We start from the raw sequence: 24,621 nt of genomic DNA on the forward strand, positions 1-24,621 counted from the left end.
GGCAAAACGGGAGCAACTTTATGCTGCTGAAATATTTCTCAGATGCTGTGCCTCTTCCCTTCATCGTGCATTGAAAATCCATGCCCACACAGACGGAGGCTAAGCCAGCCCTCTGAGAAAAACTCCGCGCAAAAAACGAGGGCTCACCTTAAGGTCAGAGGCTGCATCCGTAGCCAGGATCAACTTCCCGCAGCTATGTATGCTAGCTTCCATTTCAATTAGCTTTACCTTAGCACCCTCGCCCAAGTAAGCCAATTTCATACAGGGCTCCAACAAAGCTAACTCCTGTCTGTGAGCATACCCCTATATATGAGACAGTGAACAGGCTTTCAGGTGCTGCTGAGATTTCAGGAAAACAAAACAAAGAGATGCAGCGGAGAGGTCAATTGAGCTCCAAGACAGGAAATCAGGGCAGTGTGAGAAGCGAGAAGGGCAGGCGCTGAAGGATGGGAGCGGGGGAGGAGGAGAAGATGAACAGGACACGCGTTTTGAGTGTGCGGATACCTGAGGGATCTGGTATGGAAATCCCCAATTTCTCAGCCAAGTTGCAGCCCTTTGAACAGCGAAAGACGTCAGCTAGCACGACGAGAAGCCATGTGGGTGTAACGAAGCGAGGGCTAAGCGAGGCAACATGCTGCCAGTTCTCTGAAATGTTAAATTGAAATGCAAAGTAGGAGCAGGCCTTCTTGTTTTGAGCAGATTTCACAGCATCTGTGTGGGAGCCCTTAAACTTAGAAGGTCCATACGCAGAGCTCTGCATATTTACAGCAAATCAACATAATATTTAGGTTAGGATTAGAAAATACAGACAGCTGAAGATGAATCTTTAATTTTGCTCAGGTAACTGGGAGTCAAATCAATCTGTTCATCAAATTCAGCAAGTAAAAATACATTTCACTTCAGTAAATCAGATTTTTTTTTTAATAATCAGTTGTCGTAAGTAAAATGTACTGCTTATACTTGTAATGTGCTGCTCATGCCTTTTTTTGCTTTTTCTTTTTACACATTTTTAAGCAAGATGTTGGCACCGAGCGAACGTAACTAGTACAGCGTCAAAAAAGTCAACACATGAAAAGTTACTGTTATTTTAAAATGTGTCCAAAAACCAACAAGAGGTGATCAAAGGATTTGAAGTGAATAGTAAAGAAAGTTCCTTTTGCTTTGTCTGTGGAAAATTTCAGGTTGACATTAGTGCGAACTGATCTGCATTAGAAATATCCAGACGACAACAACAACAACAGCCACAAAAATGTGTGTATTAGTTTGAAATTTTTTCAGATTAAAGAACTGTGACAGCAGAGCTTTGGAACGGCTTTGATTCGTGCCTCCTCCAAACAAAAGTGAATGAGGAAAAAAAACAAAACAAGGTAAGATAATTTCAAATGGTGATCATAGCACGCATGAAGGCCTGCTATTACAAAAAAACCAGGGAACAGTGGTAAGAAGCAAACCCAGCGATGTACTTCTTCTTCATTCAGTCACGTTATTGCTTGTGAAAAAGCTAGAAAGCAGAAAACAAGCTTCGGTTTGGCGCGTTCAACCAACCACAGACAAAGGGGTTGCATTTCTGTGGTTGTTCCCTCTACATAACTGTATGCAGGACATTTACATTTGTTTAAAACCTTCCTCCTCATTACAGCTGAAAGAACCAATCCAATCCTTAATGCACAGGTTTGCACAATGCATGCTTGAGATTTGGGAGTTGAGCCATACCCATCACAGGATTCTCTGCGTGGGCTCGCATAATTCCAACTTAAGAAGTCACACGCCACAAAGGTTGGAAACCGCTGCACTGCTGCATTTATATATACTGCTGAAAAAAAAACAGCGAGGCTGCATGTATAAGAAGACTTAATTTGATTTAATTGAATTTAGCTGAGACACACATACAATAAAAGTTTGATGGTCTCTGCATGTGGAGAAAACCTCCCTTCTGAGGATTAAAGTCATCTAGTTAAGAGTCCAATGACTAATATTCCACCTGAAGCAAACTAAAATGAGGAATTATATAAGGAAGCTTTAGTTAAAACTGGATTTGTGAAAGTTGACAAAGATAAAAACAAGGCAGATATCATTAGTGGGCAGGTAATAAGTCAGGGCTAATCCAAGCACACTCCCACCGGCTTAGTCATCCCAGCTCCGTGCTGATCAGACGGTGCAACTGGTCACAGTTTGTCAAAACGCAGCTTGCACTCTGAGCAGATTGAAATCATTTCTCTACTCAACACCACGCCACAGACAGATCTTTTAAGGAGTGACACAAAACCGTCAACAGCTCAATGGTTTATCAGTCATGGAGGACAAAGGGGCTCAGCGGTAAAAAAAAATATCCACCTGATGTCATCAGCAAGTGCATCATAAATCCTATCCTTTGCCTGGGGACTAGAAACTGACTTCACACCTCTGTGACACTCTCTAACCCCAGGGTTTCTGACAGGGAAAAAAACTTGAAATATCTTTCTGGGCACGGTGTCAGATGCTCGGCATGAAATATTCATAATCTGAGAGCAGAGCCACAATAGAGGAGGTGGCAGCATGCGCGGATTTGACTTGCAGAAACTGAGATGCTTAAACCACATTGACCGATTTCTCCCATCACAAGTTGTCACTCACAAATTCACTTTCACGTCAGTTTTTCTCGGATGAATGGCACAAGGCCATCTGTCATTTGATGCCTTTTAACTTATACGCATAAACACTTTAGTGCATCTGTCCAGCTGCATTGCTTTTTTTTTTTTAACATCCTGGATCCTTATGCTTTAAGCCATACAGCTATACTTGTATAACCTGGACATTCTCAGGTTTGTGTTTTCGGTAGAGAAATCATAAAAGACAAACTCAGCAAACCAAAATGTGAATGTGTCTCAAAACCCCCCACTTACAATTAAACTCAAATACTTCATATTTTTGGATGCGGTTTAAGTTTTGTATACGTCATAAATGTTTACATAAAAAATTTATACGTCATAAATTTTTTTGACGTATAAATTTTTTTAATCTAACAGTGTTAATTAAATAACACTGTTATAAATAAAAGGCGCCGCAGAGCATGAAAAGGTAGCAGTAGCTGGATATGTTATGATACCAGAAATTTAGTAACTCGTTAGAGTTACGACATTCTTGATACCCAATTTGATACAATTTACTTTATTAGCTCCTTTATTAAAAAGTAATTTTAAATTACTAACGTGGTGGTGGCAAAATGTTAACATCAGAGTTTGCTGACAGGACACAAATGGAAATATTACGATGACTGCCAAATAACCTACTAATATCACCGGGGGAATAATCACAGAAAGTGTAAAAGTTGGACGTATTTACTGCCACTCAGTGTTTTTGTGTGTCACCACTGGAAGCCTTTGAGGTGAACGTTTACACCAAAACGAGTAACTGAGCCCAAAAACTCGGGAAAGCACCAGAAATCTGGTTTGCAACCACAACTATTTCCATCTGGTGGCCTTCATATAGAAATGCTGGTTCAAGGCACTTCCATGTTAGCGTTAGCATTTAAATAATGTTAGCCATTGGAAATATTTTAGCCTATGGAACATAGCTAATTTAGCTGTACGGTGGCAAATGCACTGCAACTTAATAAAACACTAGCAACTAGAAAAAATGCTTTAAACGCACACAAAGCACAGCAGAAGATAAATAAAACAAAACGTTTTTTTTTTAAAATGCCACAAAATCTCACATAAAAACAAATTAAATAAATATATAACTCACACAAGACAAGGGAAGTATTTTATGTGGATACAGTAAGGCGATGGACCATCTACGAAGTTTCAAGCTAACAATAAACGGCTAATACCAAATTTTTATATACAATATCGTATGAATCGTGTTTCTGTCATATTAGTGTCTCCTCAGAAACACTTCTGTTGTGTTTCGTGTGCTTTTGCTGCATTAGAATTTTGGTACTAAAAGGTAAATACCATGCAGTTTCAGTTCTGGTCACATCCGTAGTAGTAGTGCTTCCATTTCTGGAAGTATAGGCCAAATGAGATGGGCATTGTAGAAGAGATCCTTTAAGAAATTTCTTATATGATTTGTTTGACATATAAAGACGCCTTAATGCCCACTCACATCCTGGGCCATCTGACCTCAGGACATGATAGGTTGGGGTTAGGTTTCACAGTGAGCTCACCCGAAACCTTGGCTGATTGTTACCTACACTCATTTTCACACCTTGGCTCGTGTAGAGGATCATTAGGGGGTCCATTGTCCCTCTTGGGGGGACACTCCCACAGGCTTAAAGCTGGGACTCTCCACCATTTGACCCTAGAACTGAAGAAGCTTCTCGGATGAAACGTCCTCAAGCAACTAAAAGAAGTCCGGATGCTTTTGTTTCCAGGCTCCTTAGACAACATTTAAGTGAATTCATATCACTTTCCTTCTTGTCTGTTTACACAGAAAGCATCTGTACTCCAGATGAAATAATTCTTTGCAGGATCTTCATTCACTGGCCTACAAACAAAAACCCCTTGATATCAGGATGGCAACCAAAGCCACGGTGGTAATTAATAAAGGCTGCCTCTCAGTGTCTTATGCCTTTGATGCCAGGAAAGTCAAAATGTTTGATCTACCATGTGTTAGCCATGCTGGACAGATGATAGAACCAAGCCATTTACTGGTTTAAAGATGGCAGTTTATTTTGCATGGATCAGGCCATTGAGGAGTCATTTTTCCTACACGGTCGCTTGTCTTTAGTTTTTGTACCAGGGTAACGTGGTCAATAGCTTTAGTGTTTAAATTGTCTACTCTATCCTGAGGAAATGAAGGAACGTTGTATTTGGAATGACAGTGCAGCGTATTCAGAGGGATGATGAACGGATCACAGGGAAGAGATGAAATGGTTAAAGGTTTAGGATGTGAACAGAGCTGATTCACTGACATGTTCTATGAAACCCAAACAAAGTGGACAGCCATAGGGCTCATGTCTGTGTTATTGTCACTTTATATTAAAGTATTAAATAACAATTTTATCATAGCTGATGTTTAGCGATAGCCACTAGATACAGGGACACATACAAGGTAAGCTTACAAGCCTGAGTCTCAGTTAGTGAAAACTGTGTAACAGTATATTCAGTTATGAATAAAGTTTGAGATTTATGGAAACTCAATGCTGTTTTCCTCTATAATACATTTTCATACAAATTCTGACACAAAATTCTTGAAAGCGTCTGGTTTTCTGGAGCTTTGTGCAACTGTGCCAACTACATATAAACTTTAACACCTCTTTGTTACAGCACACTTCTTCTCATACACGACAGTTACATGGCGTGTCTGCGATACTTACTCGTGCATCCTGCACCCACAGGACTGAACAAGTTCCTCATTTATTCTGCAGACTTTCTGTGTCAACAAAAGACAGGTAACGGGTCATGTGATGATGATTAATGCAACTCAAAGAGTGCTTTTATGCTTCAGGCCTACTCTTGTGCATGTTATATCTGACTATGCTGATTGGGTTTGAGCCAAAACACAGTTAACCTGTATCTCAACACTACTTTTTTACACACACAACTTTTACTAGCATATCTGACTGATCAGCACCACACAAAATTGTACACTTAAAATACAGCATGATGCCTCTTTCTGAAAAAGAATGAGATTTTATATGAAGCTGGTTATAAGAAGAAAGTAACCGTGATCAATGCGACATGCTAGACATCTCACACTGAAATCTCCTGAATGAGTCCTTCATCTGATTCAAGCAAAGCTCCACTGGCTTTTTTTTATTGTGGCGGTGCCACATAATTTTACAATGTCACAGGCTACCATCATCACCTATGTCCTTGCCATCATTTTATATATGTCTGTAAAGTCACAGTGGATAACAGCGGATTGAATCAACCTTTCAACTTGTCAGTGCTGCAGCTCTTTCAGCCTCAAAAAAAAAGAAAAAAAAGTGAAGGGACAGGTTTAGGCTACTCTGCTGCAAGAAGGTCTTTGGTCATAAAAGTCATAAAGACTTTTTTTGCAGAAATATTAGATCTTTATTCCTTCTGCACACATCCTCAATTGTTTAAATTGCTAGCTTTGACTTAGATTTATTTCAAGGTGCTTAATTTGGATTTAAATGACAAAAAGGTCAAAGTCAGTATGAAACCGTGACATTGGCCAGAACTGCACTACGACTGAAATGTTTAATGAATGAAATAAAATGAAGAGTATAGGCGAGTGATTAAAGTGATTAAATGTGGTGAGGTTTGTTTTTTGTCAGAAGGTAGCCACTAAGTTAGAACTTCTGTTCCAGTCCACAAATGATCATTTTCCTGTGTAGTTCACTCTCCTTATAAGGACAATGTAATAATACAGCTACCTATTACATGTTTGATATAACCACAAAGAAGCTGGTTATAGGTATTGAGGAATAGCTCACTGGAACAGAGGAACAGCATGTCTAATCATTCATTTTATCCACTGAATCAGGGCATTATGCAAAAAAAAAAGAAGAAAAAAAGTCAAGAACACGGCATCATAATAACACGTTGTTGCTCTCTGCTCAGTGAAGTCCCCTGATGCAATTACTGAAGACTTTTTCTCTCACACTTTTTGGTACACGCTCTCAGTAATGACGAGATACCTTTTAACTTCTCAGCTAGAGTCATCATCAATAATGTATTCTCATCTGTTTAAAATTTAAAGTGCCACACATTAACGTCCTCCAGCACCTGCTCTTTCACGCTGTCCACCCTCTGCTGAGCCGCTGTTTTACCCCCATCCTCGTCTCCCTCTCTCTCTCTCTTTCTCTCGCTCTCCTCTCACTATAATAAAGACAATGACAACGACTTCTCTTTTACCGCCGAACTAGGGATGTTAAATCAAGCAGGGGCAGAGGAGGCGACAGACCACATAATGTAAGGGCATCGTCCGGACGCCTCCAATTACGCTTTGGCCTTAATTGGTGACAGTGGCAGCGGCGATGAATTCTTTAACAGTCTTGTGCGGTTGTGCCTTTCCGCGCGCAGCGAAGACCTGAGGAGGACAGCTACTCTTTGCAAATGGAAGCTGACAGAAAAGCCACATGGCACAACCAATCTTGGGGAAAAAGGGCATGACAATGACTAAAGGGGCCCAGGCTCTTAAGTAGCTGAGGGTACCTTGCAGGAAAGATGTGTATAATTAAGCGGTCTGCGTTGTGGTTCAGATGGCAAAATCCCATTGTCTTGACAGGAGCTTACTGTTGCCCTTTAGGTGGAGATGCGCAGCAGCGTACGGTCTCATTTTTCCTTCCCTTTTTTTTCTTTCGCACCCCCCCCCTTAGACCTCTGCGACCAAATTAATCTGCAGTTTTAAAGCTTGAATAAATCCAGTAAGTTAGAGATCTGCAGATCTAAAGGCTGCGCGTCCCTCGGGCTTTTTCTTTCTATGCTTTTTTTTTTTTTTTAAATTTCATTCCCTCCTTTCCTTTGCCCATGGAGATTGACTGGAAGCACTCGGTGTTATCTCCAGGGAGGCAAAGGTTGGTGGGAGGGGGGTGAAGGCCACAGATTTGTCCTTATCTATTCTGAGCACACCTAAAACAAATTAGACCTGGTTACCGTTGCTTATTTGGCTCCCGCACTCTCATTAAGGGGCTGAATCCAAGCTATTTTACTCAAGGTCCTGCTTCCTACCATTTCGGGCCTTGTCTTTTATCACAATAGTAAAGGTTTCCAGGCAGCCATGCCACCTTTTCATCTCACCCATTTCATGTAGTCGTATCAACACAGCACAAAGAACAGAAGGAGGGAGGGAGCGAGGGAGCGAGTGAACATCTCTGTACGCTGGGATGCTGTTTTCCTGCACATGACTTGATGCTGCCCTTTGACATTTGTTAATTGAAAGAGGAATCTGTTCAGCGGGACTTGGCTTTGTCCTTTCCTGCTTTTTTTTCTCCAGTGTTATGTTGCTATTAAAATAGCAGCCTCTCAGGATGTTATTTCAAGTAGATTTCTTTGTCATTACTATTTTATTAATGTAAAAAACAAAACCTACAGAAGCACTCTTTAAGTAAAATTGTTCCTGCCGGTATACTTCCTGCTTCACAATAAGCTGAACTTCCATTTGGAATTAAAAGGAAGTTTCTGTTGAATTATATATTTGCAGAAGGCATGGTAGGCATTAAATCACCGATTTACAGTCTTTAATAGTGAGAGTCATCGGGAAAAAAACATACATTATAAATGCAGTGTCAACAATTATGTAAAATTCAACAGCTGAATTTGTAGCATAGCTAGAATATCTCGCAGGAACTGGTCAGGATGGTCAGGATTCAGCCTGGATTGCTTCACCGTCTAGTGCCATGCTATGTATAATAAAATCTATGACAACTGAACTGATAAATTATAAAGTGTAAGGACAGAGTCCAAAGATTTCTCAGAAAAATAAATGTTTTAAAGCTTTTCTGAGACACATTCAGTTCACACGCAGAATTGTTTATGAACATCCACATGATCGTGAACAGAAGCACCAACGATTCCCAATAAACTGAATGTATTTAGATCTTTGAACCACTTGTTGTACGCCACCTTAGAGATAATATTTCTCAAACATGGGCTCAGTGCTCTGACATAAACCCGAAGGGTTAAAATAAATGGAAAGCAAACAGAAAACACCAAAATATACACAACATATGTGTAAACATAATATTCTAGTAGTAAGTAATATAAGATGTGATTTTGGCCTTTATTTGACACCCGCGCCTCTGCAGCACCTTTGGTTTGGGTTGACAGTCTAAGCAGGTGAGTCATAGCAGCATCCTGGTAACATAATGGTAATTTTGAGAACTATTAGCAGAAAGATGAGGCTATGTTCACCACAAGGCCAAACGCTGTATTTGGGGAGGTGGGGAGTAAGCATAACTACAAAGAGTGAAATTGATACATACGTATACATTTTTACGTACTTTAATTGTTTTGTTCGGTGCAGCACAGTTTGTACTGTATCTTCACTGGCAAACATTAAGAAATTTAAAATAAGACTATGCAGAAATAAGAGCTGGAGTGAGGCAGACAGGTGAGGTAAACAGAGGTGAAGATGCAGCTTACCCTCATACAAGTATAGCATTTGAAAGTTAATGAAGGACCTCTGAGCCATCTGAGCTAAAGCTATGCAAAGGTAACTGCTCAGGAAATGTTAGGTTAGATGAGATTCCTCTGCCAGACTAATCCATCCTGGAGCCTGAGAGCAGCACAGAGACGGAGCAGACAGAGAGCAGAATCTGCTGCAGAACAGCACAGCGGTGACAGAGGGCAATTCTCTAGGGCCTTGCATTAGCGCGCTAAATTAAAGGGGGTATTAGATTAAATTGGCTCTCCGATTTCAGGGGTGTGAGTAAAATTCTGATTTGCATTTCCACCGCTGCTTAAGATATAATTAGTTCAGGGTGATTCCCATGTGGAAAACACTGACAGCCAAATCTAACTGGCTGCCAGTAGCTTATCGTCTCTTCCAAGGCAAAAGGTAGACTTGGCTCATGTTCAGTGTGTGCGTTTGTGACTGCGTAGTTAGATGCTAGATTGTGTGTGCGTGTGTGTTTGCGTACATCTTGTGTGTGCGAGAGAAAAAGAGGAAGAAGAAGAAAAGGTGACACGCAGAGTGCAACTATGTGTTACAACATGTGATGCTGCGCATATTGCGTGCACCATTTGACTCCTCACACTTTTTAATAAAATCCCAACGAACCCCGAGCGTCGTCAACAAGGCGAAAAGACACCCACTCAGTGCCAACGTACATAAAACTGCACAACTTCACACCTCTGAGATGCCTTTAAATGCAAGCCCATTTACACTGCAGAAGGCGCACCTGTAATTACAGTTCCAGAGTCAAAAATAACAATTAGCGCTGGAGAAGTCCATACTAGGAATTACTGAACTAAGAGAAAAAGCTTTTAAATCCAAGTTAGGATTTGTTTGGGGGGCTTCACACCCTCGGTAATTCTAACCTTCTTTGCAAATGGATGTTTTCCAAAAAGTGATGCTACCCATGGATTATGAGCTCGGGCCCAGCTTCCTGGACACCTGTTTGGAACACCTGTTAGTACATCATCTATAGAGTCAGCATCCGATGAGCTTCAGACTGACACCTCGGCAATATCCACATCCAGCTCATACTCAATAACCTCCTTAATGGCCCATTTAATTAAACTCTTAAACCTTAATTTTTTTGCCCCTTAATAGCAGAGTCTTGTACACTGTATGACAAGTCATGCGTGCAGTATGATCCCACTACTGTTTTCTAAATCTAAGCTTCAGCATGTTTTAAGAGAAACATCCAAACCTGACACATTTGATTCTGCATGACGCCACCAAACATTTAAAAATATTTAAAATGCAAGCCTCGAAAGTCTCTTTGCTAAACAGTCGCTTTTTATATTTGTAATGTCTGTCCTTTAAAATCATTGTCTTTATCCCCACTGTGACAATATTTCTACTTGCCTGAGAGCAAACCATCTCAGTTCATAGACACCCACTATTGTTATGGATGTATTTATTTATTTATTGAAATCTTGATTTCTCTTCCAAAAAGGTTGAAATCCTCCCACTTCACTGAGAGATTCGTTCACCCTGTTTTCTAAAAGAAAACGGTGAGAAAGGGTGAATGCACAAACATGCACTTCGTACACATGCCATGCAATAAATTTATAACTTCTGAAATAATGCAGAATTTAAACAATAAACTTTGATGGTGTGCCTTCAGAGCTTGCGTGTAACAGCTGATCATTTTAAGGGATTAAGTTGAGTAAAACAGACATGTAGATTACTGTGTCGTTGACCAAGAAGCAAAGCTTTGGAGGTTCTGGGCTAATGTTGCCAGGCTGTGACTGAATTGATGGAAAATCTCTATGTGGCAAACAAAAGTGACATTTATGATAAATAACAAAACGTTACATCACAGACTTGGGCATTGGTGGAGTCAACATTGTATTACTGAACACGTGTGAGAACCAAACAAGAATCAGACAAACGGATGTCTTGACTTGACTTCAGATTTAGCAAAGCATACATCCATATATGGTGTTTTTCCTCAAAGATTAGGTAATATTTCAGAATTAACCTTGTTATCCTCCCTGTGTAATCTCCTGATTAGAGAACAAATTATCTGGCACTCGGGCTGCATTTGGTGGAAACTCATCCAGGCGCATGTTAAGTCATAACCTCAGGATAATCAGAACCATATTTGCAACTCAACATTCGTATTCCGCCTTTGCACCTGATAATCAAATGTCAGCAGGTAAATAGATCAATTAAAACAAATCTTTAAAAACAATTCAGCCCTGTGTCCTAATGAAGCCTCTTGCTAGCTCTCAGTTAAGCCGATTCCTAATATGTTTTTCCCTTTCCTAAGTGGACCAGATTATTATTATTTTTTTATGCATCATGCCCCAGACTGATGCATAATTGCCCATAATGGCGTACATATAATGTAAAATGACTTTATCTCCACCCCACTGTGATATGCACAATCAATTCATACAGGATAAGTGTGAAGGGATCCGTCTGGGTGCTTTATTCCCCTCCCCAAATAAAACTTGGGGGATGTTTTGAGAAACGCCATCAGCAGCTCTGCCATCACTCTCGCCATCTCTTGGTGGTCGGAGGCTGAGGCTTTGTGAGATATTGATTCTCCCCATCCAGAGACGGTTTCCATAATTGGTTAAAATGACCGGGTGCAGAGAGATGGCTCTCTGCTGAAAACCATTTCCCAGCCCTGCTTGGAGCTGAGCCAAGCTCGGGGTTGTTCGGATGCGTTCCAGCCCCAGCCTGACTGGCAGCAATTAGGGGTGTCTGAGCCAAGCTCAGCTTGCGCTCCGCACAAACACCCCTAATTACTGCCAATTAGGCTAGGCGGGTAGGCAGATTTGAGAAACCGGGGGGATGTTCAGGCATGGGTGGGCATGGAAACAATTTTCAAGGGCTTAGAACGTGACTGGATGAAAAGGTTAATGCTTTGGAGTGCAAGGGAATAATAACAAAAGAAGGGGAAGCAGAGCCCCGGTTCTCACCTCCAGCGATGAGCCTGGCTTCTTTTTCAGCTCCTCACATTTCCTAAATTTGCAGATCTGGTGGCCCGTTTTGCGGTTCCGACAACTGCTGCAGACACCACAGTTGATTAGCCGCCTGCAGGGTGCACAGACCCCACACCTTTTCCTTTTCTTCTTTGCTGGGTTTCCACTGGATGCTGAGGAATTATTCTGTGGGCAGTCTGCCAGATTGGCAATTTGAAACGCACTGTCTGTAACGGCTGCTGAGGCTGCGGGGGAGTGAAGGGCTGTCATGACGATGACCCCGGGAGGTAATGAGATGCCCCCTAAAGCCGGAATAGCGGAAAAAGTTCCAACGCGTTCTGGGAGATTCATTATCTCTGCTTCAGCAGCGCCGCATTTCAGCTTGTTCATGCATTCTCCTGCTAAAGGTCTGCAGTGTTCGGGGGATAAGGTAGAGAGGAAATTATTATTTGCCATTTGCAGCGTCTCTGGCGGCACGCCAGGCTTCCCCGGCCTCTGGGAGTCATTTCTATGCATGCTGGTCCTATTAGGGTTTATTGCCGCTGATTTCCTTCCCCAGAGCATGGCGTTATCACAGTTCCAAGGGGACATACCAATTCTAGCACTGGGAAAAATGGGCGTCGTGATGCGGGCAATCTTAGCAGTCTGTGGAAATGCCCCATTGGTTTTATAAAAGTTTGCAAAAGACCTGTACCTTTCCATTTCTGCATTATAATCCAAAATCTGACTTAATCCACCATCCTGAAGATTATCCTTTTGTAGCAGAGACACATCTGCATTCTGTCCATTTTCAATGCAAAGTGCATTGTTTATGTTAGACATGGCTGAGGAACGCTAGTCAGTGTTTAGGAGAAGAGATTGAGGTTACAGCGGCCTTCGTCAAAGTGAAGCTGGTTACGAACAACGAGTTACCATCCTGGTTTGTCTCCTCCAGAGCTAAAAAGAAAAAGAAAACAAAACAAATGAGAAGAAAACAACAGTTACACACGAAAGAGACAAATACTTTCATCCTGATCACTTTCCACTTCTCAATTTCAACTTTTCTCTGAAAAAGAGAGGCTGATATTGTGAAGAATCCTCTGGCACAGTGTTTATACTCTGACAGTATAATCACAAAAAGTCATCAAGTGACAATAACGTGATGGCTGTGACAGACCAACATGTCATTATTATTATTGAGAGAAAAATTTTTGCATGTTTATTTTAAAAGATTCTCTTGCCAGGGTCTTCTTACTTATTTTCAAGAAAACTCAATCTGTTGCGTCACAGAATAAACACAAACATCTGGATATGCAGTAGTGCATTTAATAAAAACATGAAAATTTAAATATTCTATCCAAAATCATATTATTTTGGGAAAGTTAGAAGAGAGCCTCATGTCATGTGAAGACATGCACAAAATTCCTGCAGGAGGTTCTTAAAAATAATCTGGCTTGGATGTGAGGATTTACAGAGTTAAACATTTTCAAATCTCTTGATTTTCGCCTGTAGTAACCGTAATTGCAAAGCTGGCCCATCCCTGTAAACAAGACTCTGACCAGCCTGAGCAGCAAGTGGTATTCATTCATGGCCAGCTCGATTACATTTACTCTGTGACAGCGCTCAGTGATAGCCACTGGTGAATTTCCAACCAGATCATGGACCAGACCAACTACAGTGTCAGCTGCCTCAGGACGGGACGCATGCATGTGTGTGTCCATGTGTGTGTGTGTTTGTGGGGGGTGCGGGTGCTCCATTTCCTCTCTCACTCTCTCTCTCCCCCAGTCTGTCTGGATTTGGTTTCCACAGATAAAAGCCCATTAGACACATCTCCCCTACTTCCATTACCTTTTTCTGGGCTTTCTCTCTTAATTGCCAAAGCTGATCCATTGCTAGAACACTAAAGCATTTCAAATCACTTCCATGGTGCTACCCAGCAGCTGTCTTGAAAAGAATGAATTATAAATATGCACACACAGAACAAGAGGTATCACACTGGGTGGCATTATCAAAGTCCTCAATATACTAAAGTGTATCCACTACTAAACATGCCCAAAGAGTCAAGCATTTGTCCCGTTAACCTGACACCAGATTATCAGGAGAATAAAATCTAAATAATGTTCCATACGGTTTTATATAGATATATTTTTTTCTCTCTTTCCAGCAATTCTTGAGGTCTCGGTACACTTTACACTTTTAATTTTCACAAAGCAAATGTGAGAAGACGAGTTTTCTCCACCATAGTCTCCAAATCTGGAAGTTCAATGTCAGTGTGGCATCTGAAACAACCGCCAGCCACCCGTAAACAAAACCTCCTTGGCTTAATGATCAGCCCTCCTCAGGGTCATTATTACTTAATCAATTCACCCCTGGAGCGAAATACGCAGCCCAAAGGCAATCAAGTCACGGACATTGATTTTCAGCCTGTAAACAAAGTTTAGAGAGACAGAAATGTTCAATACTCGAAGCTGGAGAGACAGAGAGAGAAAGAGGGGGAGAGGAGAAAGATAACCAGAGAAAGGTGGAGAGTGCGAAAGGGAGACCGAAGAAAGAAAAGTAAATAAATAAATAAACAAAACACGTCCGGTGATCAGCAGCTGTACCTCTGCTGTGCTGCACAATGATGCCATTAATTACACCCAGCCTGGTCTGAGCTAGACATCCAGATCAAAGGTCATGCATAGATAATCCGGAGAGGGAGTGCGGTGTAACAGTGCGAATAAAAGCCCCATAAAAATAATCTGACACTGGCCGGATCACTTGGCAGCCACACGGACACAAATCGGGACAGCAAAACGGGAGGGTAAAACACATGCAACCGGACGCCAAAATAAGGATGGACAAACACTCGGAGCGAGAGGGAAAGCTTGAGAGAGAGAGAGAGCGAGAGAGAGAGAGAGAAGAAGGGAGAGAGGGAGAGAGCATCACCTACCAGGTTCCTGTTGAGAAGAGCTCCCAAGATGCTACCAGCCGGAGACCGTGTAACGGCACATCACTGCGAAGGGATACGCGGGGGGGAAATAATGCAAAGACGCGAGAAGACGCACAGACATAGGCTGCCGGAGGAGAACAGGGAGACTGTGTGTGTGTGTGTGTGTGTGTGTGTGTGTATGTGTGTGTGTGTGCTGAGAACGCTCAAAACAAAAGGATCATTTTTATCGACTTTCTGGACACGCTAGGGGGGGGAGGGGGGGAGGTTGAAAAGTGCATAAATAAGCCAAAAGGTGTCGGACGAAAAAGAGAGAGAAGGGGGAAGCGGAAATCGCAGAGGTGGTTAGGTGTTTCCTCTCTTCTTGATCCGGAGGCTGTATTGTGTGTGTCTGCCTGGTCTCAGTTCAGCCCGTGTCTCCTGTCGCTGTGTGTGGCTGATTGGTGCTGAGGTGAGGAAGCAGGGATGTGGACACCTACTGATCATTGGCTGGAAATTACTATAGAAACACTCGGGAGGTGGGAGGGATGGATGGCTCAGGGCGCCCTACAGGGAGAAAATATCTACGGCAAATTTCTGCGTCTTCAACCCTCGTGGTGTCCTCTTTCACCCCTTTATTTTGACAAAAATATTTTTAATATACTTCTTTAATAATGTCACATTTAGAGGGGGGCGCGTCTTTTAATAAGAGTTGGGGTAACTTGTCAAATTAATTTGAATGGAGCTGAGCTGTGATTAAGATAAAATGCCTCCACCAACCCTCCCCCCGTCCATCGACCGCCATAATTACCAAGACCTCGAGGATTCATCACATTGTAAGTCCTGCCTGCTCACCACCCATGCCTACACACTTCCCGTTGACAAAAGGATCTTGCCTGGCACATTTTACACCATGAGTCCCAGTGTGTGGCAGTCCCGTCCGATCAGGTTATGATGGGACCTTCACCTTTTTAATCCCATTCTTGGTTTTACGGTACTTTGCATTATAGAGAAAAAACAAATACAATACACAATGTTTGTCTTTACTGTTTCAATAAAACAGAAGGTGAATAAGATATAAACTTATCACCAAAAATTAGGAAATTTGTGTTTGGTTGATTTTTTGTAAGGAAAGTGCATTTGTGGGTTACGCTCATGACAAACTTGCCAGATCATCTCTGCCAGTACTAAACAGCTTATTTTGCTATCGACTTTTGTTTTATTTTATTGGATTGGATGATTGAAGTCTGAAGAAACAGAAGCATATTAGGAATTTAACAATTTATTCATTTAACAAGCAGGAGCCTCAGCAGCATGTGGAAGAACCGTACACAGCCTGGCTCCTCCTCCCCATACTGGTCACCAGCTTGGTCACACACTGCTGTTGGATGACATCACATTCACCAGAATTTGTAGCAAAAATTAGCCAGTGTGGGGGTTTTTTGGGGTTTTTTTGGTAAATTGTGCTCGAACTGCACAACAAGAGGTCAGTGGGGTTGAGTTCAGGAATGCAGGCAGTCACCTGTAATCTCCACTCCCAAACTTGAGGTAGTCTCTGGGCTCATCGCTTAACATAATGTTCCTCCACATGTTCAGGTTCCAGCGGACATGTTGCCAACACCAGAGCAAATAGGTCTGATGATAAAGCGCATTCATGGCAGGTTTCCTGGCAAGTATTTCATGGTGCAAGCAACATACTCACCCCTGCTGCTCAACCCGAAAATGCATTTTCGGGTTGAGCATTTAAGGGGAAATAAACAGGTTTACCAACAGTATAATATCAAAGTCAACTTTATTGTCAAAAACAATATGTAGAGATCAAACACAGGAATTTGAAATTGCAGTGCTCCCAAAGACCTCAGTGTTACACTTAAACAAACATAAATAAAAATTTTATATACAATCTTATGAATACATTATTTAGTACCAAGAAGCTTTGTTACAACAAAGAAATAATCTACTGAACACAAATTTCCTTAGTTTTTCAGCTCAGTATAGAATATGGCAATCATAACAATAATCATTTAATTCATAATAGGGCCCAAATCTTACCATTTTTCATGTTCTCTTAAGTTGCACGACATTTCCTGAGTTAATCATCAGAAATTCAGAGACTGATGTGACAGCATCTATTTCTTGTTTTGTTTCACTAAAGATCCCAAACCCCAAATATATTCAATTTACAGTCATTAGAAAAAACAAAACAACAAATGTTGATACTTGAGACAAAAAAATGGAAAAACAAACCACCAACTTTCTCGTGTTTTTGTTGATACGATTCATTATCTGAGTTTCTACAAGCTGATTTTCTGTCAATCGGTGAGACGATCAATCATTTCGACTCCGCTGCAAAATGGCATTATGTCGCAGAGGAATACACAGTCCCTGCGTCGCTTCTACTTTTAAAGCACGCTTATGTGTGAGTAAACACAGTGACAGCTGCACTGACACATTTCTAAGCCATAATCTTCCAGGTGAGCTGTGCGGCGCAGGCCTATGGGCTGCTAAAGGCGACGCTTTGATGACTGTGTTTAGAGGTGGCAATAGAGAGGACGAGGAAGAAGCGCAAACTTCTGTGATAAGGGTTGTACAATTTTATGTAAACATCTTTTAAACTTTGTTCAGAAATGATATTTGGATTATAAAAGTCATTTCTTCAAATTCAAACATAATTCTTTAAGAGTATTCCAACATTTTAAAGTACTGATCAGGAAAAAGGTAAAGATTTGTGTTTTACTGTAGTTTAATGGTAAAATGCAGTGAATATGCAACACAAACTATAACGATAAATGCACCTCACCTCAAATTTACTGATGAAGCTCCATGATGTAACAACTGATTTGGGTGTAAGTCTTTCCTTTGTTTTTGTTTTGTACCTGACAAACCTCTCTGTCTACAAGAAACCCTTTGTGCCTAAAAAAGGTCTGACCTGACAAACCTTCACCTTCACCTTTAACCCTTCACCTCTGTGAAGTCATTGCTAGTCAGTCATAATGGGCACAATGATTTGTTTGGAATAACTCAGGATGTGTACCAGAGCTTTCCCGACAGACTTAGAGGAGGAAAACAGCCTTGGCATGATGTGCACAGTTATGAGAGCTGTAATATTAAAATCCTATTGTGACATCATCATTTTAAGGGGGTTGTTATGCCACAAGCTATACAGTCATGCACCGATGAAGTCACTCAGCGCTGGTGGTGTGGGGGAAAGGAGCAATGCTGAAAGACCTGAAGGATTAATCTGACATAGAACCGTATATACTACCTATGAACTTGGCATCATGTGTGTGAAAAACTGGAGGTAAAAGTGACAGAGGAGGGATGAATCGATCTTACACTGAAATAACAGCTGACAGCAGCAGAGAGACCATTAAAAAAACTGAGAGCTGTAAAATTACTGGCTCCCAGTCAGAGGTTAAGGCAAAATTTGATTGGTTTAACTGAGGAAAGTGCACTCTCAGTCAGCTGATGTGATGAGTTAGGAGAAAGAAGACAGAGAATGTAAATAAGGAGCATAAGCAAGAGATTGTCTTCCTCAGAGCACTGTATTAAACTTATTATGTCCCAGCAGTGAGTAGAAGCAGTGGTGCATGGGCATGTTTAGGAAAATTGGTAGGTGTATCAACAAAAGTGTTAATATGTGTGGTTAAGTGTGCGTGTATATGTGATTAGGAAGTCAGAGATTGGTTTGTTTGGGTCTGGAGTAGTGAAGTTTAGTATCAACAGTCTCACACTCAACTGTCATCTTTAAGCTGAGGCTACTTTTATACGTTGTTCACTCTTTTCCATCTCTAAATAGAAAAAAAAAATTTGACCACTGCGTTTGCTCTGTCAGTTATTATTGCACAACAAATTAATAAACTCAGATGTTTGCTCATATACACAAACATTACGCCCACTGACAGGTGAAGTCAAGGATTTGAGTTGTCAAGGGCCAAATTGTGATGGCTGGATGACTGGGTCTCTCCAGAACTGGAGATCTTGTTACGTGTTCCTGGTCTGCAGTGATCAGTATTTAGCAGAAGTGATCTAAGGAAAGAACACTGGCAAACCAGTGACAGGGTCATGGACAACCAAGATTCACTGACACACATGGACAGCGAAGCTGGCCTGTATGGTCCGATCGAACAGACGATGCAGCAGTTAGCATCAAGATAATGAACCCTGGCACGAAGCAAAAAATGATTTAGAAATGGTTTGAGGAGCACAACAACAAGTTCCAGGTGTTGACTTGGCCTCCAAGTTTCCCAAATCTCAATCCAATCAGGCATCTGTTGGTTGATCTTGTTACAGATACCACAGCACACCTTCGGGGGTCTAGTGGAGTCCATGCCTCAATGGGTCAGGAAAAATAGGAACCAGCACAATGCTAGGCAGGTGGCCATGATGTTATGTTATGTAAATGTTGTGCAGCATGTAAAGGCTTTGCAATCATGAAATGAAATCCAAGGAAATGAATGCTTCAGAGTTCTTCACAGACAGATCATCATGAATCCGTGTAAATGCTCAAATACACTCTGCATGTAACATTAGTTTTAAACTTATGTAAATGAAGAAAACACAAAAATCTTTAAAAATGATTACTTCAAATTCAAACTGGAGACATAACACACACAACAAAAAAATCACACCAGCTGTTATATTTCTTTTCCCACTTTGCTTACTTATAGATCCCTACCATTGAAGGTCTGCCTGGCTTTGTGTAGCCCCGTGATAGATACAACCGAAAAAATTAAAGAAAAGATTTCCACAGCCTCCTTCATATTCATCGTAATGTGTGTTTTATGCAATTTCTATAAATCGTTTTTCTTTTTCTTGTTTTGATCACTGTAGCGCGGTGTCCTTTTCACACCGCCCTGTACCACATGCTGTTTTGAGACTACAAAATGCATTTTACAGTTTTGGGGGGGGTTTTTGCAAAGGATAAATCCTGAATAAATTTGTCTTGACATTTGCCTAAAATAATGATCAATCAGAGCTTTTGTTCTTAGACATGAGACTTGATTGACAGTTACTTTAAAGAAGAAGAAGAAGAACCTCTCTTGAAGTGAGATCGGTATCAGAAACTGTGCATCTGTGTGTGGAAGCTCCTCTCTCTGAAAATCATTTCATCTTCCTGGCGATAATAGCCCCCAAGGGAAATCTGCCTAGGTGGTCTTAACCTCTCAGTCTGCAGAGCCACGGCAGTGTATGGGTCTCTAGCAGTGGGAGGCATGAACCTTCGTGGCAGGCCTTTGTTCCTATCTGTGTGCTGCTGGCATTGCTTCCCATGCATCTGCTCCTCCCCCTGTTTCCTTGAGCTTTCCACTGAACTCAGAGGAGTAATTAATAACCATGACCCCCTGATTTAAATGTAGCCTGCATTTGGTCGATGGGAACAGAATCACGGAGGAGTGAAGTTGTAAGACATGGGTGTTTGAGGATTGATGGTGTGTATCCATTGATTCATCCGTTTCAATGTGATCCGAGCTCCGTGCTCACATCTGTGAGGGGGGGGAAGGCAGTGATCATACAGGAACCCCGTTCATATTCATCCTCCTTTTCTTGCCTCGCGAGATTAGAAAAAAAATGATGCAAACAAAACATATTTCACAAGAAAGGAAAATTATTAAGCTTTGGTGGACATGGAATGATCCACATAATGATAGGAAGCGAGTAACTGCGTCATACCCGAGCTTGTTAATTCAAACACGCTCTATACTTCTGTTTTGCTTTAGATGGCTCAAAAGGCTTTCAGGGTGTAATGATGTTTGTGTGCAAGTGAGGAAAAACCACAGCAGAGCCACAACTGTTTCTCCGATGAAATAAAATGTCTGACCAGAAAGAGGGAGGAGCTTGACTGTAACTTCTGGAGGTGTTTCTGATGGGCTCCCACAGACTGTTAAGGTAAACAGCATTCTTTTGAGGCCTTCAAAGCATGAAGACGCAGACACAGATGGAAAGAGAGTGAAGAGAGACTAAGAGAAAAAGAGGGCTAGAGCAACTTGGGAAAATAAACAGTGGGAGATTATGGGTTTGGCAGTGATGCACCAGAGTGTAGCAGCAACCTTGGCAGCATTTATTCAGAAAGCAGCCTCACTTCCTCCTGCAGTCTTTAATATATGATGCCCTCACCTTTTGCACATTAGCCTTCTGCTGTGATTTAACTGTTTTACGCTGCTTCCTTGGGTTGCATTTGAGCGATTCCACCTCCCATTGCAATTACCTGCTAATTGGAGTGTATAGAGCGCACCTCATTGTGCTGAAAAGAAACTCCCAGCACACGGTCTACTACAGGTGATGGCATCTACACACAATCACTCCCACACAAAACGCAGCTTAGACCTGAGGAAAGGAATATCTTCATGTAGCCTACATGAATGAAAATTTGGGGTCAACGCTGTAGATCTTTAGAGCTAGAGCTTAGAACTTTCTTAAAAATGGCAGGAACCACAGGAACACAACTTGCAGAATACTTTACCAATAGTTATGAGCGTAAAGTGCTACAACACGTAGTTCATCACATGCAGCTGCATATGAGACTGCATAGCTACAGAACAGTGCCAGTGTTAACCCACTCCAACCAGCCCGTTCTCCAGAGGTGTGGACTCGAGTCACATGACTTGGACTCGAGTCAGACTCGAGTCATTAATTTTATGACTTTAGACTTGACTTGAAAAAATGTTCTAAGACTTGTGACTTGACTTGGACTTTTACACCAATGACTTGGGACTTGAATTGGACTTGAACCGGTTTACTTGAAAAGACTTGATATTTTACCCCAAATATAAAATTTAACACGCATATTATATAGAGATTGAAAATGTGACGTCATTCACGGGTAGAACCGCAAAGGATTCTGGGAACTCGTGGCAAGAGGTACTAGCGCGTGCAGGCTTTCAATTGAAATCAGTCACACAGCGATAAAAAGAAACACAAAAATGTCAAGAAGCTGTTGTATTATTAACTGCAATAGCCGGTCGCATGACAGCCACGGGAAGCCGACGGGTAAAGAGATCGGTTGTTATCGGATTACGACGTTTAAGAGAAATTGTTCGAGCCATGTTTCCGAAGTGACAAACAGGCGACGGATGGCCTGGATTGCAGCCATTCAAAGATCAAATATAACGTCCCAGAACACTCCAGCTCACAGGTTAGTCTGCTCCAAGCATTTACACAAAGGTCAGTCTGCTGTTGTAGTTAATACGTCATTTTCATAACATAATTGGTGATATAGGTTACAAGCAAGTCTGGCGCTGAACAGAAATTGTCGCGCTATGCTCCTTTATTTATTGTGCATAAATAGTGAATTGTCCTGACACAATATTGCGTTTCGCTTCTGTTATTATGGTACATTGACAAAAACATATACTTTTATTCACAGGATAAAACAGGTTTTTTGTATCACTAATTGCCCAGTACGATTACAGCATACAATATTATTGTCACTGCTACATTTCTGTAACGCGTACCAGAAATTATTTCCACTACTAATTAATTATCGTTGAGCTCAAAGGTCCTATTAATAAACGGTTAACGAATGTGTATTTATGAAGACGATTTGTGAGACTGGTAAACTTATGATACATACGATGGTCTTTCGTTCTACACGGTGCGTTTCAAGGTCCTGCACCCATCCGGCGGTAAACTGTACCTGGGCTTGTTGCAGTGACCGGAAGTTACTAAACTTCATGAGTGTGTGCACTCACTCCAAGAACCGTATGATTATAAATATGCATATAAATATGCTACGATGAGATAGCTGACTTCATCTAACTAGCAAATGTTTTCCAGGCTACGTTGGTGATGCAGTTTTTTTTTAATGTGTATGATATTTTTGTCATGCGATTTTAAAGCCGGTCCTACAACCGCATCCAAGAATAACATGCAGCTTATCTCAGAAATGTCGGTGAAAATAATTCTTGGAGCTAAGTTTAATTGAGCTGCATTTTAAAGAGGTGCAATTTCACAATTTGTGTATATTTTCTAAGTTCACTATTTTGTCATGTGTTGAGAAAAACACAGATTTTAAAATTACATGGTCTAATATTTACATTTAGCATAACTGCAACATGCTTTTTTTCGTTTTTTTTAATGACTCGAAAGGACTTGAAATTCAAAATTTCAGACTTGTGACTTGACTCGGACTTTTACACCAGTGACTTGAGACTCGACTCTGACTTGCCTGACATTACTTGAGACTTGACTTGAGACTTGAGGATAAAGACTTGAGACTTACTTGAGACTTGCAAAACAATGACTTGGTCCCACCTCTGCCGTTCTCATTCCCAGGGTATCAATTACTGCAGCTTTGTCAAAGCTTCTGGCATCTCCAAATTAAGCACAAGCTGTCCTTTGGCATCGGTGCCATGATGCACTGGGGGGTTTTTGGTGACAGTGAGATGGGTCTCTCATTCCCAAGTTGTCAAATATGGAAGTTCATAGAGGATCCCTTGGAACCACATTTTAAACCCAAGGGTAAGTGCCATTTTTCAAATTGCAGGCTTAATGCTGTGAATTAGCAGTTTTTTTTTGTTTTTTTACCCAAAACATATTTTCCTAAAACTAACAAAGTAGCTTTTAGTGTTTGAACCAGGCCAACAACTAGAATAAAGAGTAAAAAACAAATAAGCAAACAAATAAGCAAGTAAAAACCAAGTTCAAAACACAACTTCGAAATAGGGTGTGAAATACTGCTGCTATTTGTGACAGTGCCGCCTCACTTTATGCGGCAAGTAGCATCATGCTGTCCCAGATACCACAGGAAACTTTCATAGATTTTCAGAGGTGGAGATAGGAAAACAACTGGTTTTGAGGCAGTCTAATGTACTGCTTTGGCTCTTTGATGTTGCTTTGAGGAAACAGCGAAATAGTTTTGAAAAAAAAAATATATATATTTTCTCTTTTTTTTAAACTTTACTTAGCATTTGCTTATTTGGTCTTTCCTGGGGTGGCGCTGTCACTTGGTGTTCGCTCTCTCTGCGGTAGAATATCACTTCCTGGTCCAACACACTGGTGTTTTTGAGTAGCTTATCTTATCTGCGTAACAATTTAATTAAAAACTTAGACATAACTTCTTATTTCATTGTGTAATCTTCGCGTGCTTCATCCAAAGCACACGCTCTGTGTATTCACTCGCTAATGTATAGTCAAAGTATTCACTTACTGTTTCTTTAGGGTTTTGCTATCTTAACTTAGCTTATAGCCGACTTGCTAGCAGCGTGGCCTCTTCACCTGTCCCCCCTGCACTTTCATGGATCACCTAATTGGAGACTTGGCTTTGCACCCTCGAAAACCCGTAGCTAGCAGGATCCCTGTAGCTGGTGCCCCGCTAGCTGTCTCCCAGCAGACTGTCCCTAGCAGCTGGGGAAACAGGATGGTTAGGTGACGGTGAGGACGAAGCGTAGTTCTGAACAGAAGCCTCTGGTACACCACCAACCTGTTCATGTGTCTAACCTGTTCATGGATCAAACTCCGGTAATTGGCGATTCTGTTCTGAGACGTGAAGTTAGAGAGATAGGATACAGTTTCACTGCTATACAAATAACGCCCAACTTTATCTATCCATGAAGTCAGATAACACACACCAATTAGTTAAACTACAAGAATGTCTTCAAGACATGAAGAACTGGATGACCTCTAATTTTTTGCTTCTAAATTCAGATAAAACTGAGTTTATTGTACTTGGCCTTGAAAATCTTAGAAATATGGTATGTAACACAATTTTTACTCTCAATGGCATTACCTTGGGCTTTACTG

At 41.2% G+C, this 24,621-nt stretch overlaps 1 protein-coding gene across 2 annotated transcripts in view; it reads right to left on the minus strand.

Moving 5' to 3' along the window:
* Positions 1-15,297, minus strand: part of cxxc4 (CXXC finger 4) — a 28,405-nt gene extending 13,108 nt beyond the window's left edge. For both annotated transcript variants that reach the window (XR_013971457.1, XM_080880761.1), the window contains exons 1-2: positions 14,908-15,297; positions 11,994-12,932 (exon numbers count right to left, since the gene is read on the minus strand). Coding sequence is in view for 1 of the 2 variants with exons in the window: in XM_080880761.1 (XP_080736887.1) it covers positions 11,994-12,818 (825 nt within the window). In the remaining variant the exon portion in view is untranslated. The remainder of the gene's footprint in view (positions 1-11,993; positions 12,933-14,907) is intronic.
* Between the last annotated feature and the right edge of the window lie 9,324 nt (positions 15,298-24,621).

Source organism: Rhamphochromis sp. 'chilingali' (genome assembly GCF_963969265.1).
Source record: "Rhamphochromis sp. 'chilingali' genome assembly, chromosome: 4".
Taxonomy (NCBI): Eukaryota; Metazoa; Chordata; class Actinopteri; order Cichliformes; family Cichlidae; genus Rhamphochromis; species Rhamphochromis sp. 'chilingali'.